Source organism: Heterodontus francisci, chromosome 23 (genome assembly GCF_036365525.1).
Source record: "Heterodontus francisci isolate sHetFra1 chromosome 23, sHetFra1.hap1, whole genome shotgun sequence".
Taxonomy (NCBI): domain Eukaryota; kingdom Metazoa; phylum Chordata; class Chondrichthyes; order Heterodontiformes; family Heterodontidae; genus Heterodontus; species Heterodontus francisci.
Genome location: NC_090393.1, coordinates 24,030,958 through 24,044,654, shown reverse-complemented (window position 1 = coordinate 24,044,654; position 13,697 = coordinate 24,030,958). Strand labels below are relative to the sequence as shown.

General features: G+C 42.6%; 1 protein-coding gene across 4 annotated transcripts in view; it reads right to left on the bottom strand.

Annotated features, from left to right (window-relative positions):
- Window positions 1-13,697, bottom strand: part of ttc28 (tetratricopeptide repeat domain 28) — an 825,016-nt gene that overhangs the window by 15,049 nt on the left and 796,270 nt on the right. For all 4 annotated transcript variants that reach the window (XR_010977250.1, XR_010977251.1, XR_010977252.1 and 1 more), the window contains one exon: window positions 6,518-6,647. Coding sequence is in view for 1 of the 4 variants with exons in the window: in XM_068054870.1 (XP_067910971.1) it covers window positions 6,518-6,647 (130 nt within the window). In the remaining 3 variants the exon portion in view is untranslated. The remainder of the gene's footprint in view (window positions 1-6,517; window positions 6,648-13,697) is intronic.

Here is a 13,697-nt window from a genome sequence, read left to right as displayed (position 1 = left end):
TCGATTTAGATGAGGGAAGATGGGAGGAGGCTTAAGTGGAGAGGGAATCAGGGGAAAATCACCACTGGTTGAAGTCATGCCTAGCACAAAGCAAGACAGTTGTGGTTGTGGGAGGTCAGTCATCTCAGTCCCAGGACATCACTGCAGGAGTTCCTCAGGGTAGTGTCCTAGGCCCAAACATCTTCAGCTGCTTCATCAATGACCCCTCTATCATAAAGTCAGAAGTGGGGCTGTTTGCTGATGATTTCACAGTGTTCAGCACCATTCACAACTCCTCAGATACTGAAACAGTCCGTGTCCATATGCAGCAAGACCTGAACAACATTCAGGCTTGGGCTGATAAGTGGCAAGTAACATATGCGTCACACAAGTGCCAGCCAATTATTATCTCCAACAAGAGAGAATCTAACCATCTCCGCTTGACATTCAACAGCATTACCATCGCTGAATCCCCCACTATCAACATCCTGGGGGTTACCATTGACCAGAAACTGAACTGGAGCAATCACATTACTGTGCCTGCAAGAGCAAGTCAGACACTGGGAATTCTGTGGTGAGTAACCTACCTCCTGACTCCCCGAAGTCTGTCCACCATCTACAATGCACAAGTCAGGAGTGGGATGGAATACTGTCCACTTGTCTGGATGAGTGCAGCTCCAACAACACACAGAAAGCTTGACACCATCCAGGATAAAGCAGCCCACTTGATCGGCATGCTATCCACCACTTTAAACATTCACTTCCTCCACGACCGACGCACAGTGGCAGCAGTGTGTACCATCTACAAGATGCACTTCAGCAACTCATCACGCCTCCTTCGACAACATCTTCCAAACCCATGACCTCTTCCACCTAGAAGAATAAGGGCAGCAGATGTGTGGGAACACCACCATCTGCAAGTTCCCCTCCAAGCCACGCACCATCCTGACTTGGAAATATATTGCTGTTCCTTTACTGTCATTGGATCAGAATCTTGGAATTCCCTCCCTAACAGCACTGAGGGCATGGCCGCACCAGATGGACTGCGGCGGTTCGAGAAGGCATCTCACCGCCACCTTCTCAAGGGCAATTGGGGATGGGCAACAAATGCTGGCCTTGCCAGTGATGCTCACATCCCATGAAACAAATAAAAAAAATGCAGGCATGAATTGGTGGGATCCAATGGCCTGTTTCTGTGCCGCATGTCCTGTGTAATCCAATGTATATAATCCTCTGCAGTTTCTCAATGTTCCTCTACACTACAACAGTGACTACACTTCAAAATACTTCATTACCTGTGAAGGGCTTTGGGACATTCTGAAGTTGTGAAAGACACTACATAATTGCAAGTTTTCTTCTTTCTTTAGAAAACTCAATCTCTTTTCTTCCCAGAATCAATCTAAATTATTTCTTGGATGCATTATACTGTCTGCTTCAGTGGCTTTTACTAATTCAGTCTGCATCTCTATTGTCCTTACAGTAAAAAGCTTCCATTTGGCTTCTCTGCATTCTCCTAATTACAAATTTTTAACCTTTGTCCCCAGTATTTCAACCATTTACGATAGTGAACAATTTGTCAATTCCATTCACTACCCTGGAAACTTCAAATAGGCAACCTTGACCAATATTTGCTTGAATGACACAAAAAGGCAAAAAAAAAAGGATTTATTAGAAACCAGCAGACCTCCACTGGTGCTGCTCACAGTAAATTGGATGATAAACTGTTCTATAATGACAGCATTATTATACCATTTAAAAGCTCCATTTATTATTCTCTTGTAAGGGAGAGATGTGTTTAAATGGGTCTGTTCTTTTAAAGCCAGAATCTCTGTTTGCCAATAGTAAATGGTTGGTGTCAATATTTGTACTTGGAACCAATAAATGCAAGATTATTATATTTCTGCCTGAATGTAGTTTTTTTGTGTGCCAATATTTGTAATTACAAAGTCAAGTGATGTCAATAATGGGAACTGGAACACATTACCTTTGGGACCCTGGTGGCAGCATCCCAGGTCAGGTTCAGCAACTAAGGTACAGAGTAAAGCTCCATCTACTGTTTTACAGTATTGTGCCTCAGCCCCACCCAATGTCATTGTTCCACAGGCTATTCTGCAGCCTCCCTCAGTGAAATTGCCAATTTACTGGTGGCCCACTAGGTCCTGCCCAAACTCATTTTCAAAGGAAAGCTACCTGACAGAGAACTCCCATTTCATCTTTCTGGCTTGGATTTGAAGTCAAGTCTCAGAAATGAAAGACCACTGTGTAATCCACTACACTACCCATCCCTCTTAGAATGCAGTCTTCCATCTAAACTATTGTTCACTGCTGATATTTGCTAAAAAAAATTTAACCAATCACTTTACTGAATTGAATTCTTTAAAGATTTTTTGGGGAGCACTTGTGCTTGTGGTACACTTGCAGCGGCTGTTTAATAGTCAAGTAGGACAATCAAATATCTATTCACTTTCACTGTCACTTATTCTAGATAGTTAGGAGGAAAAGCAGGAAGCTTCCTATTGGCTGTGGTACGCAGTTAATGTAACCAGGGGAACAGGGCTGGCAGAAAATGATTCTACTGGGACCCACTGGGCAAATTCTTTGAAAAGGTTAACAATACATCTTGCTTATCTCTGACTCAGAACATTCAAATTTAATCATAATTGTTCCTTCTCAGACTATTTGTAAGAAGTTTAACTAATGGATTACTGAATACAATTCAGAGCAAGAGAAGAAATCAGGTTCTCCAAGGTTCAATACATTGTTGTAATCCACAGCAAAATCCAAGCTAAACTCAGCTTCTAAAATCTAACAATTTGCACAGGTGTATGTTAGAAAGCACCACAGCATACAGACACACTGAAGTAAAATAGACCCCATAGTCCAGTGGGCGAGTGCCTAGGCTCTATTTGGTGCTACCCATAGTAGCACAAGGGAGATCAGTAACTCAGTGGGCTGAATTTTACCAGCCCCTCGACTTTGGGGGTCTAAGCAGGGGGGCCCATTGTGTCTCCCAACGCCGAAAAGGCCTCGCAGCATCTTACCGCTGGTGGCGAGGCCTCGGTGCGGCCCCCCTGTCGCCAAGTGATGGGGCCTTCATTTCAATATTAAAATGCATAAAATAAATGGTAATCAATTTACCTGGACTGGGTGGCCATCCCATGGCGATATTACGAGCACCGGCTGCAACTCGTGCGCCTTTGGAACTCCAAATGGAGTTCTGAGGCGAAACACTGGAGGGGAAGGGGGAGGCGTGCAGATTTCAGGGCGGAAGGGATGGGGGAAGCAGAGAAAACACTTTCTATTGGCTGTGGGTATGGGCAATCTTATGAGGTTGGTTGGGGGGGGGGGAAGGTTGCGATGGCAATAGGGTTTATTCAGGGTCGGCAGCCCTAAAACAAACACTGGTGGGGGGGGCGGGGGAGTTGAAAGGGCCTCCAGGTTGTAATAAAATTTTAATAACAAATGGACCCCTTTAAATATTTCAATTTCATCTAAGAGCTGGAAGCCCTTTAAAAATGGTGACTGCGCAGTGGGGCCCTCCCCTTACCTCATCATTTAAATAAGCCCCCGCAAGAAATATCACAGGGGCTCAGCGGTGGCTGAGTGTTGGAAGGCCATCGACTTCAAAGCCCGCTGCCGTGAAGTGCAGCGCTCTAATAAAATTTGCCCACTTGGGCAAAACAAGAGAAATTATTTGATTTGGCTCAAAAATGTGAAACAAATGTAAAGGGGTTTTGTCCAAAAAGTGTTGAAGCTGGGATTTTGTTTACTGGGAAACGTATCACAATGGGAGATGAATGGCACAGTGTGTGAAGCAATATTAAACTTTTAACGACAGAATTGGAAAACACAATCACTACAGTTTGGAAAGGAACACAGTTAAGGTGAATTAACTCAGGTATAGCACACAATATAGATAAGATAAACCCAGATTATTTGAAAATGAACCAGGAAAGCAGGATCAGAGGACAACATGGAAATTAGTGAAGATTAAATTTAAAATGGATATTATGAAGGATTTCCTTCTCAAGGACTGATCAATGTACAATGTGCCAGACATGATAGTAGAGCTGAAAGCAATGTGGATATTAAAAATGGTGGTGGATGCTATAATGGGAGTATCAGTGTATTACCAGGATGAATGGGCTTTTCATTTTTCACTTTTCTTGAATTTCTCTATAATACAGCATCACACACTGTGGGCCGAGAATCACCTTACAAACAAATTATTAATGATCATGGTAGAATATGGTGATGAAAGTAAGCCTCCAGTCTAACATAGTGATGGGGCATTTGCTTCATGCAAGCATTTTCTTGCATAATCTCAGTATGCTACCAAAAGGCTGCACTGTGTGGCAGTGATAAACTTTGCAATCAAACTCAAGAAAGTATCAACAGCAGACCTGAATTTGTAACAAATAGTGAGAGTCAATGTTAGCAGGGAAAGAAAAGGAGAGGACCTAAATTAAAAGCAAAATACTGCGGATGCTGGAAATCTGAAACAAAAACAAGAAATGCTGGAACCACTCAGCAGGTCTGGCAGCATCTGTGGAAAGAGAAGCAGAGTTAACGTTTTGGGTCAGTTCCGAAGAAGGGTCACTGACCCGAAACGTTAACTCTGCTTCTCTTTCCACAGATGCTGCGAGAGGAGCTAAGTGTCTGGCTGCTAAATTCCTTAGGCAGGGCTGACACCAACAGCCCATTAACTGCAACAACAGTAGAACTCTAAATGTCAGTTGTGGCTCAGTGGGTAGCACCCTCACCTCTGAATCATAACATTCCTGGTTCAGGTCCCACTCCAGGGCTTAAACTCAAAAATCAAGGCTGACACTCCAGTGCTGCACTGTCAGGGTGCTTTCTTTTGGATTGAGATGTTGAACTGAGGACCCATCTGCCTGCTCAGGTGGATGTAAAACATCACATGGCACTATTTTGAAGAAGAGCAGGGGAGTTATCCCCAGTGTTCTGGCCAATATTTATCCATCAATCAACATCACAAAAACAGATTATCTGGTCATTATCACATTGCTGTTTGTGGGAGTTTACTGTGTGCAAACTGGCTGCTGTATTTCCTATATTACCAAAGTGACTACACTTCAAAAGTACTTCATTGACTGTAAAGCGCTTTGAGACATCCAGTGGTCATGAAAAGCACTATATAAATGCAAGGCTTTCTTTTCTTTTTTGGGACATAAGACATATAATTATCAAACTAACCCACATTGCTTTAATTGATCTCCTACTAAAAGTAAATTAAGCTAGGGTTGCAAAATAAGGAAAATAACCTGCCATCACCATATCAAACTTGAAATTTGTATTTTTTTTCTCTTTAAAACATCAAGCTTTCATTTATTTATTACTGTTACAACCTACATAGTGCTCAAACCAAAGGGAGAAATCTATAATTTAGTCCTAATTTAGATACAGGAGCCTGCCCTGGAAACAGACGGTTAACTAGCCTTTGCTTGTGTCACTGATAAGAGGAAAATATGCCAGCGAAGGAAAGTGAAGGATGACAAAAGCAATTTCCTGTTCTGTCAGGAGTGATTTGGGATCTGATAAGTTTATTTAGAAATGATCTATTCAAATAACTTCCTTGTGAATTTGGATTTTCTGCAGACTGATATTTCAATACAATGCATTCTAAAGCACAGCAAATTAAACAGTATAAATGCACTGCTCCCAGGAAGGTGACTGCACAGAAGATAATTTTTTCAAAGTCACTTTAACATAATGGTTCTAATAATTTAGAACAGAGGAGTAATCAACCAGGCCTGACTGCTAGTCACTCGCTCATTTAAAAGGCAATTTTGAAATGGTGAAAGAATTTTCAACTTCCCCATTTTTCTCTGAATTAAAGAGGCAGTGAGTGTCATTTTGATGTCTATTTAAAGCAATTAATTTCATTTTCTTTTTCAAAAGAAAAAGTTAAAGTATTCAATTTTAAACCCCAGACTCGTCTGACATGGCTCTATCATTAGAGCAAGTACTGTTGTCATTTCAGGAATGAAATTGTTTTTAGAAGTTATTCACTGCATGGCAAGATGGATTAAATTAATGTGTCTTCCCTTCTAATTTTCTCCTTTGCTCTCCTGAAAATGTGGCAGAATGTGTTGGCAGGCCATTATACTGTGGGGATCATCATTGCCAAGCCCAATATTGGCCTTAGCCATGTTGCTGGAAAACTGATTTTTCTCCTCCTTAGTTCAAGGCAAAGGGGCCAACTGTAGCACCCCAACTGCTGCCCTGGCTGAGATCAGCTCACTCACTACAGGCAGGGGTTTGAACCTGGAACCTAAGGGATCTGTCCAGGAACAGTATCACATTAGGCAGTGAGTTACCAATTGAGCAACTTCAAAAAAAATTAAGCTTGAACAGTCGACTTTGGCATGGATGTGAAGTTGAGGTCACAAAGGCTTTAATTGGCAGGAAATCAGAAAAAGAAGCGGAGTATGTTTTGAAACAGAGGGAATAAGTTAGACAGATCTCCATAAAATGGCTAATTACCAAGTACTCTTTTGCATGAACCGCATCATACCTAATGCTGCCAGGAACTCATGACATCCAGGCAGTCGCCAGAGCTGCACACTTATGGACACCTGAATAGGAGCGGAAGAAAAATCTTGTTCTTTCTCTCCAGTCTGAAGCTGAACGAGGACTTGGTGGAGCTGTAAAAATAAGAGAAGATTATAAAAATAACATTCCAGAGTAAACTGCACAAGACAGGGGAAGGATTAAGTGGATTATGCGCTAAATGGGAATGAACTTGAGGTATTGGAGCAGGAGAGAGATCTTGGTATTTTAGTGGACAGTTCACCAAAATGTTTAGCACACTGTTCCCAGGATATTACTAAAGCAAATAGAATGTTGGAATGTATAGAAAGGGGCTTAACATATAAATACAAAGTGGTCAATTCAATACCTTATTAGGCCCAGATGAGACCACTTCTGGAGTACTGCATGCAGTTTTCATTTCTATATTTCAAAAAGATATTCATCTAGTGAAAGAGTACAGAGAAGGGCTAAATGGTAGATCTCAGAATTTAAGGGAGTAACATATGATAAAAGATTAACTGTGCTGGGTCTTTTCTCTCTTCAAAAGAGAAGATTGAGAGAAGTTTTTAACATGATGAAAGGTCTGAGCAAATTGAATCCAAGTCACAGACCTGAAACATTAACTCTGTTTCCCTCTCCATAGATGCTGCCAGACCTGCTGAGTATTTTCATCACTTTCTGTTTTTATTTCAGATTTCCAGCATCTGCAGTATTTTGCTTTTGTTGAATCCAAGTAAGCTTTTCTGCTCTTTACAGAATTTAAGCACAGCATTTTATTTAAGCATTTATTTATATATTATGTACAACAAAAGAAACTAGTAAGTGAAGGGGAACTTTTTTTAAATACTTAAAAGTTGGCAAGTATGTGGCATGGGTGGTGGAACAAGAAATCTTAATGGGTTTAATGAAGGAAGCAGAAAGGTTATTGACAACAAATGGAATTTAGGGTTATTAGAAATTTACCAAGGGAACACAATATATAGATGGATTAAAGGTCTTCCTGACTAAGACTATTACTATGGGGGAGATTTTGAAGCCTCCCGCCCGATGGAAAGAGAGCGGTATTGCCTGATAGGATATGAATTACAATCCCACTTCTGCAGCCAGAGTGCCCACCTGATTCAGGGTGTGGGCCCTTCTTATATGCAAGTCTGCATTTTTGGACAACACTAGGCAGTGCGTCTGCAGTACAGGCACCGCACAGTGTCAGCTGGCAGCCCATCGAAAGAAGAGCCCAGAACATGTTTTTATTTATTTTTGTTGGGTCAAGAGTGGCAGAAGTGTTTCTCTCGACTCCACAAGAACAACCAGGGCAACTGCTACACCAGGTTCTCTTCCTGCCCACCCCTGGAGCTACCATTTCCAGGCTAGGAGCTGGTGGAATGTCCAAGGTCACTTGTTTTCTGCCAACAGCCCATAGACTATGCGTTAAAGTGGCTCGGGCCTCAGAAAAGGACCGAGCCTCCCGCTTGCAACATCACTCCAGCGGCTGGCTGCCCAACACCACACAGGCAAAATCTATGCTCATGTTACAAAGTGAATCTCGATTTTCAACAGTGAGTAGCAGAGGAAACGAAGTATCATGTAACCTCACTGGTAGCATCCTTCAGAATGCACTATGAGAACAGCAGTTCACATGAACTGGATAATATTGTAAGTTAAAGATGAAAAATTGTTAGTGCAGAGAGTTGGCAGACCAACATACTGGGTCCCAGAATGGAGCAAGCATCCCAATCTAATCCCAAGGACCAATTCCCAACTCTGCCATGTCATGGAAGGAGCTGCCCAAATAACAACTGCTTTACCACAAGAGAGGAAGGAAATAAAACAAGTCAGATGGATCTCATGCTAACAGTAAGATTGGAGCAGACTTGAGGTGGTCATGTCAGCTAACTCACTCAGATTGGTGCCTGGTCCGTACAGCCCTAAACCAAAGGGCAGCAAGAACAAACTTTTGACTCTCCATTAAAATATAGTAGAAAGTATTGAATTACTGTGTAGAGGCAGATGCCCTCCTCATCACTCACTTTGTTTCAGTAGCACTTCAATCCCTGATCTGATGATCATCCCTTTTACCACCAAATACCCATTTGGTAGATCCCAAGCCAGTGGATAAAGAATGGGAAGGGATCTAATGCCATTCAAGTGATTTTTTATTTTGTGACTTACCCAATTTTCTCCTTACCTCATCCTTGTTCCACTGGTTTTGAACCTAATGATTATTTTTATTAAGTTGTTTATTGAACTTTTGTTTATGAAAACTCCAGCTTGGTTCTAAATGGAATTAGCTGCAGCATGCTCCAGACCAACCTCTAACCAAGTATGAAAACTGGAACACAGTTTTACTGACTTGATTTTAGAATCTTCAAAGCCGACTCACCTAGTGGGAATGGGGCAGGCATGTGATTAAAATGGGGTCATGTACCACCCGCTGCATTCCTGCCACGCTCCAGCCTGCCACCATTTTAACTATGTTGTTTTTAGGACAGACATTCATCAAAGGGAGGTGGGGGGCTTCAGGAATAGATTTAAACTGGGGTCCTATGGCACAATTAGGACCTGATGTCACTTAACTAATAATTGGAGAAGTCACTGACCCGCCAGTAAAACCTGACATGACTGTTGCCCTAGAGCCACTGAAACAGCATATAAAGGAGCACTCAGTTATTGATCAGTGGATTATAGATCTTTTTGCATATCAGGTGGAATTGCATTTGGCAACCATTATAGGACTTGCCTGGTATTCAATTCTATTGAAGTCAATGGAACTGAACACTGGGCAGAGCATGTGACTGGTACCACTCATCTCCACCCATATCCAAATACACTCCTGGTGTATAAAGGGAAGATGGTCAAGCAAGATGTCAAAAACTGCCTAGAGATCTAATTATGCTGTTACATAACCCAAATTGAGAAGTATTTTCATATGTCATGGTGTAACTCTAGCATTAAATTGCATTTCTTGCCAGACCCTCAAAATGTTGAGCATATACCTTCTGTATTTGCTCTGTGTTACATAACAGGCCACAGCCCTGATGCCCTTGATTGCATCATACTCAAGAGCATGTGCAGGCTCGGTTGACAGCAGATGTACTACGGTAATCAGAGACCTGGCGGAAACCAGAGCATCAGATGGTAAAACACAGTAGGTGTTCATTGTTTAATATCACCTTACTCAGACAGTACTGCCTTTGGACTGTTACATAACAGCAACAAAGTTTTCCAAAACTGTTCTGCTTCTAGCCGTCTTTAGCATGTTTTGAATATATATAATCTGTCAGTAATATCTGGTAGCAAACATGAATGCCAAACTAGACTGCTTTTACTATTTTGACATGTGATTTAGATACTGTTCACACTTTCTACTATGTTCAGTCAAAATCTCAATTATCCAGTGAAAGCAGGTGATAACCAATGCTGAAGATAAGAGTTTGCATGGAGACGGAGCTATAGTATTTTGGGGATGCTGGGTTGCTATTTACTCTTGGCCATTAGTTCTATGGAATCTATTCTGCCCATTGGGACATGTGGCCCAATTCATGGATGATGTGTTTGCCAAAGACAAAACCTCTGCCATTTTAATATTGCTAATGTGGAAAGGGCTGTTACTATGAGCATGGTCTCCCAATTAGGCCTTCAGCACCTACATTTTTGGAGCTGACGGAGCCTTTGTCAATCAGCAACACTATCTTAGATGACCATCAGAGTAAGAAACACACAGTAATTTCCTAATTTTAAAAACTAAAAGTTGCCTTCCCAATCTTATAGGGTAAAAGCACTGAGTATGACTGATTCGTATAGACCTGGTGGTTCACTTCCGTTCATTCTGGTAGCAGTTAGAGGTTCTAAAATTAGCCTCTGTGCTTATGGACCAAGAGGGAAATATCAAATCAGGATTTACATACGAACATACAAATTTGGAGCAGGAGTAGGCCACTATGCCCCTCGAGCCTGCTCTGCCATTCAACAAGATCATGGCTGATAGGATTGTAACCTCAACTCCAAATTCCCATCTACCCCCAATAACCATTCACCCCCTTGCTTATCAAGAATCTATCCATCTCTGCCTTAAAAATATTTAAAGACTCTGCTTCCACTGCCTTTTGAGGAAGAGAGTTCCAAAGACTCACAACCCTCTGAGAGAAAGATTTTCTGCTCATCTCTGTCTTAAATGAGTGACCCCTTATTTTTAAACAGTGACCCCTAGTTCTAGATTCTCCCACAACAGGAAACATCCTTTCCACATCGACCCTGTCAAGACCCCTCAGGATCTTATATGTTTCAATCAAGCCGCCTCTTACTCTTCAAACTCCAGCAATCCAAGCCTAGCCTATCCAACCTTTCCTCATAAGACAATCCACCCATTCCAGGTATTAGTCTAGTAAACTTTCTCTGAATTGCTTCCAACACATTTACATCCTTCCTTAAATAAGGAGACCATAACTGTACACAGTACTCCAGATGTGGTCACACCAATGCCGTGTATAGCTGAAGCATAACCTCCCTACTTTTGTATTCAATTCCCCTTGCAATAAGTGATAACATTCTATTAGCTTTCCTAATTACTTGCTGAACCTGCATACTAACCTTTTGTGATTCATGCACCAGGCCACCCCAATCCCTCTGCATCCTCTCACCATTTAGATAATATGCTTCTTTTTTATTCTTGCTGCCAAAATGGACAATTTCACATTTTCCCACATTATACTCCATTTGCCAGATCTTTGGCCACTCACTTAATCTATCTATATTCTTTTGTAGCCTGCTTATGTCCTCTCCACAACTTACTTTCTGCTTCTAATCATTATCCAGTGACTTTTCCTGGGAGGTTTATGTGCAAGGTTACTGGATGTAGGATTGGGGTCCTCTATGATAACCCTAATAGTCTGTCAGTACTCACTTTCTAGACTCAGACAAAGAATCATCACTTGGGCAAGGCATCTATAGAACTGTACCCCAGTAAGGAGTTAATGCCCTCCCTCAGCAGTGGAGGAGGAGAAACATTTGGGGGGGGGGGGCGGGGGGAGAAGTAAAAATAAACACACACGATCATGATTTCATTCATTTCAGCTGTTTTATGGAGAAAGGTACAATTGTCCGAGTATTTCAGGGGGATTAATGTAAATGCCATCATGTTCAGTGCAGCTGAAGGGAATGGTATAGAAAATAGATCTCCCAGCTTGAAAATATGTGCAGTTTAACAAACAGAACTATAAAATGGAACATAAATATAGCAGGGGTGGGGTGCAAGGGAAATAAGTAATTCCTTAGTCTCTATCAGAAAGGATCACATAAAAATATCCTCATCTGTAAGACAGTGAAGGCATCACTCGAGATAGGTAACACGCACAAATTTATGGGATGAGATTGTCATTTTTCTAAAGGTTTTGATGACAATAGGATTTGAGCTCCTGGAATTGCAAACTTCTGTAAAAATTAAATACAGGCTCGATTCCTGAGGGCTTCACTGGTTATGGCTCTGCTCATTTATATTTGTGACTTGCCTGAAATAGGCAGATTGCTCATCAGAAGGAAGAAGAAATTAATATGCTCTCTCAACTCTCAGCTTTATTATACGTGGGCTCCCTCTACTGGTAGTAATACTGACAGGCATTGCCAGCCTACTGTCAGGGGTAAACTTATAAAATGCTTCAGAGAGGGGTAAGAACAAGGATAAGAAAGCACAGCAGTAGGTGACAATAAAGGGATGACAGAGTATGATGCGATGATGTGAAAGTGGCAAGCTGTTGAATGAGACAGTAAAAAACAGAAAAAAAGAGACAGCAAAAAAAAGCATAAAGGAAATAAATGAATGAGAAAGGGGCAAGATAGAGTGAGATACAGGTGAAGTTAGTGAGAGGCAGATAACTGAAAAATTGATAGTGAGAGAAGGAAGAATGAAGTTTGTGTGCCTGTGTGAGAGAAAAAGGTGTTAGTGAAAGAGGGCTCCAATGACTGAGTGTGTTCATGAGAAGAGAATTGCAGGGCAGTTGTTTTAAGTGACATCAAAACTGGGCTGAATTTTCCCTCCAGGGGTGAAAAACAGAGATGGGATCTTGCAGCCAGGCCACCACTGTGGGGGTGGAACACCTCTACAGGGCAGCCTGTGGCTGCTCTGGCACCAAGGCAGGCAGGAAGGGCCTTTAGGCCTACCTGGAGCGCCCGCAGGCACCTAAACAGGCCCCCAATGCCTGCAGGAACCTGAAGGCTGACTGGAAAGTTCCAGGCAGCCTCATTTCAATGGCCTTACGTGGCTCTTAATGAGTCTGATCGGCTACTCCTGTGTTACAGAGCTGCTTGGGATGAACCTCGACAAACACCACTGCATCTCTTTCCAAACCTGCTTTGCAAAGACACATTCCAGAAGGAGGTGGGCAACCGTCTCTTCCCCACCACAGCCACCTCGAGGGCATTGTGCGGAGAGGGTGAGACTTCGGGCGTGCAGGAAGGATCTAACGGGGAGGGCCCTTCTCACCACCAGCCAAGCTACATCTTGGTGCTTGTTTGAAAGTTCTGGTGATGAGGCATTCTGCCAAATGACTTTGGCAGTCTGCTTGGGGAACCATTCGACAGGATCCACCATCTCCTTTTCCCGTAGGGCCTTGAGGACATTCCGTACAGACTACTGCCTGATGGATTGGTGGTCAAAGGTGTTTTTCCGCAGAAACTTTCCCACGAAGGATCGGTGGTACGACACAGTCCAAATGGATGGAGCGTTCCGCGGCAATGTAACCAGGCCCATCCTTCACAACACCGGGGACAGATAGAACCTCAGCATTTAGTGACACTTGGTGTTTGCGTACTGGGGCTCTACGCACAGCTTGATGCAGCCACATCCGAAAATGGTCATCAGGATGAGGGCGACGTTGGGTACATTTTTCCCACCCTTATCCAGAGGTTTGAACATCGTGTCCCTCCAGATCCGGTCCATTTTGGATCCCCAGATGAAGCGGAAAATGGCTCGGGTGACCACCACGGCGCAGGAATGGGGTATGGGCTAGACCTGCGCCACATACAGCAACAACGTGAGCACCTCGCACCTGATGACCAAGTTCTTACCCACAATGGAGATAGATCACTGCTCCCACATGCTCAGCGTATGATGTACCCTGACTACTCACTCCCTCCAGGTTTTGGTGCACACCCCGGCTCTTTCGAACCAT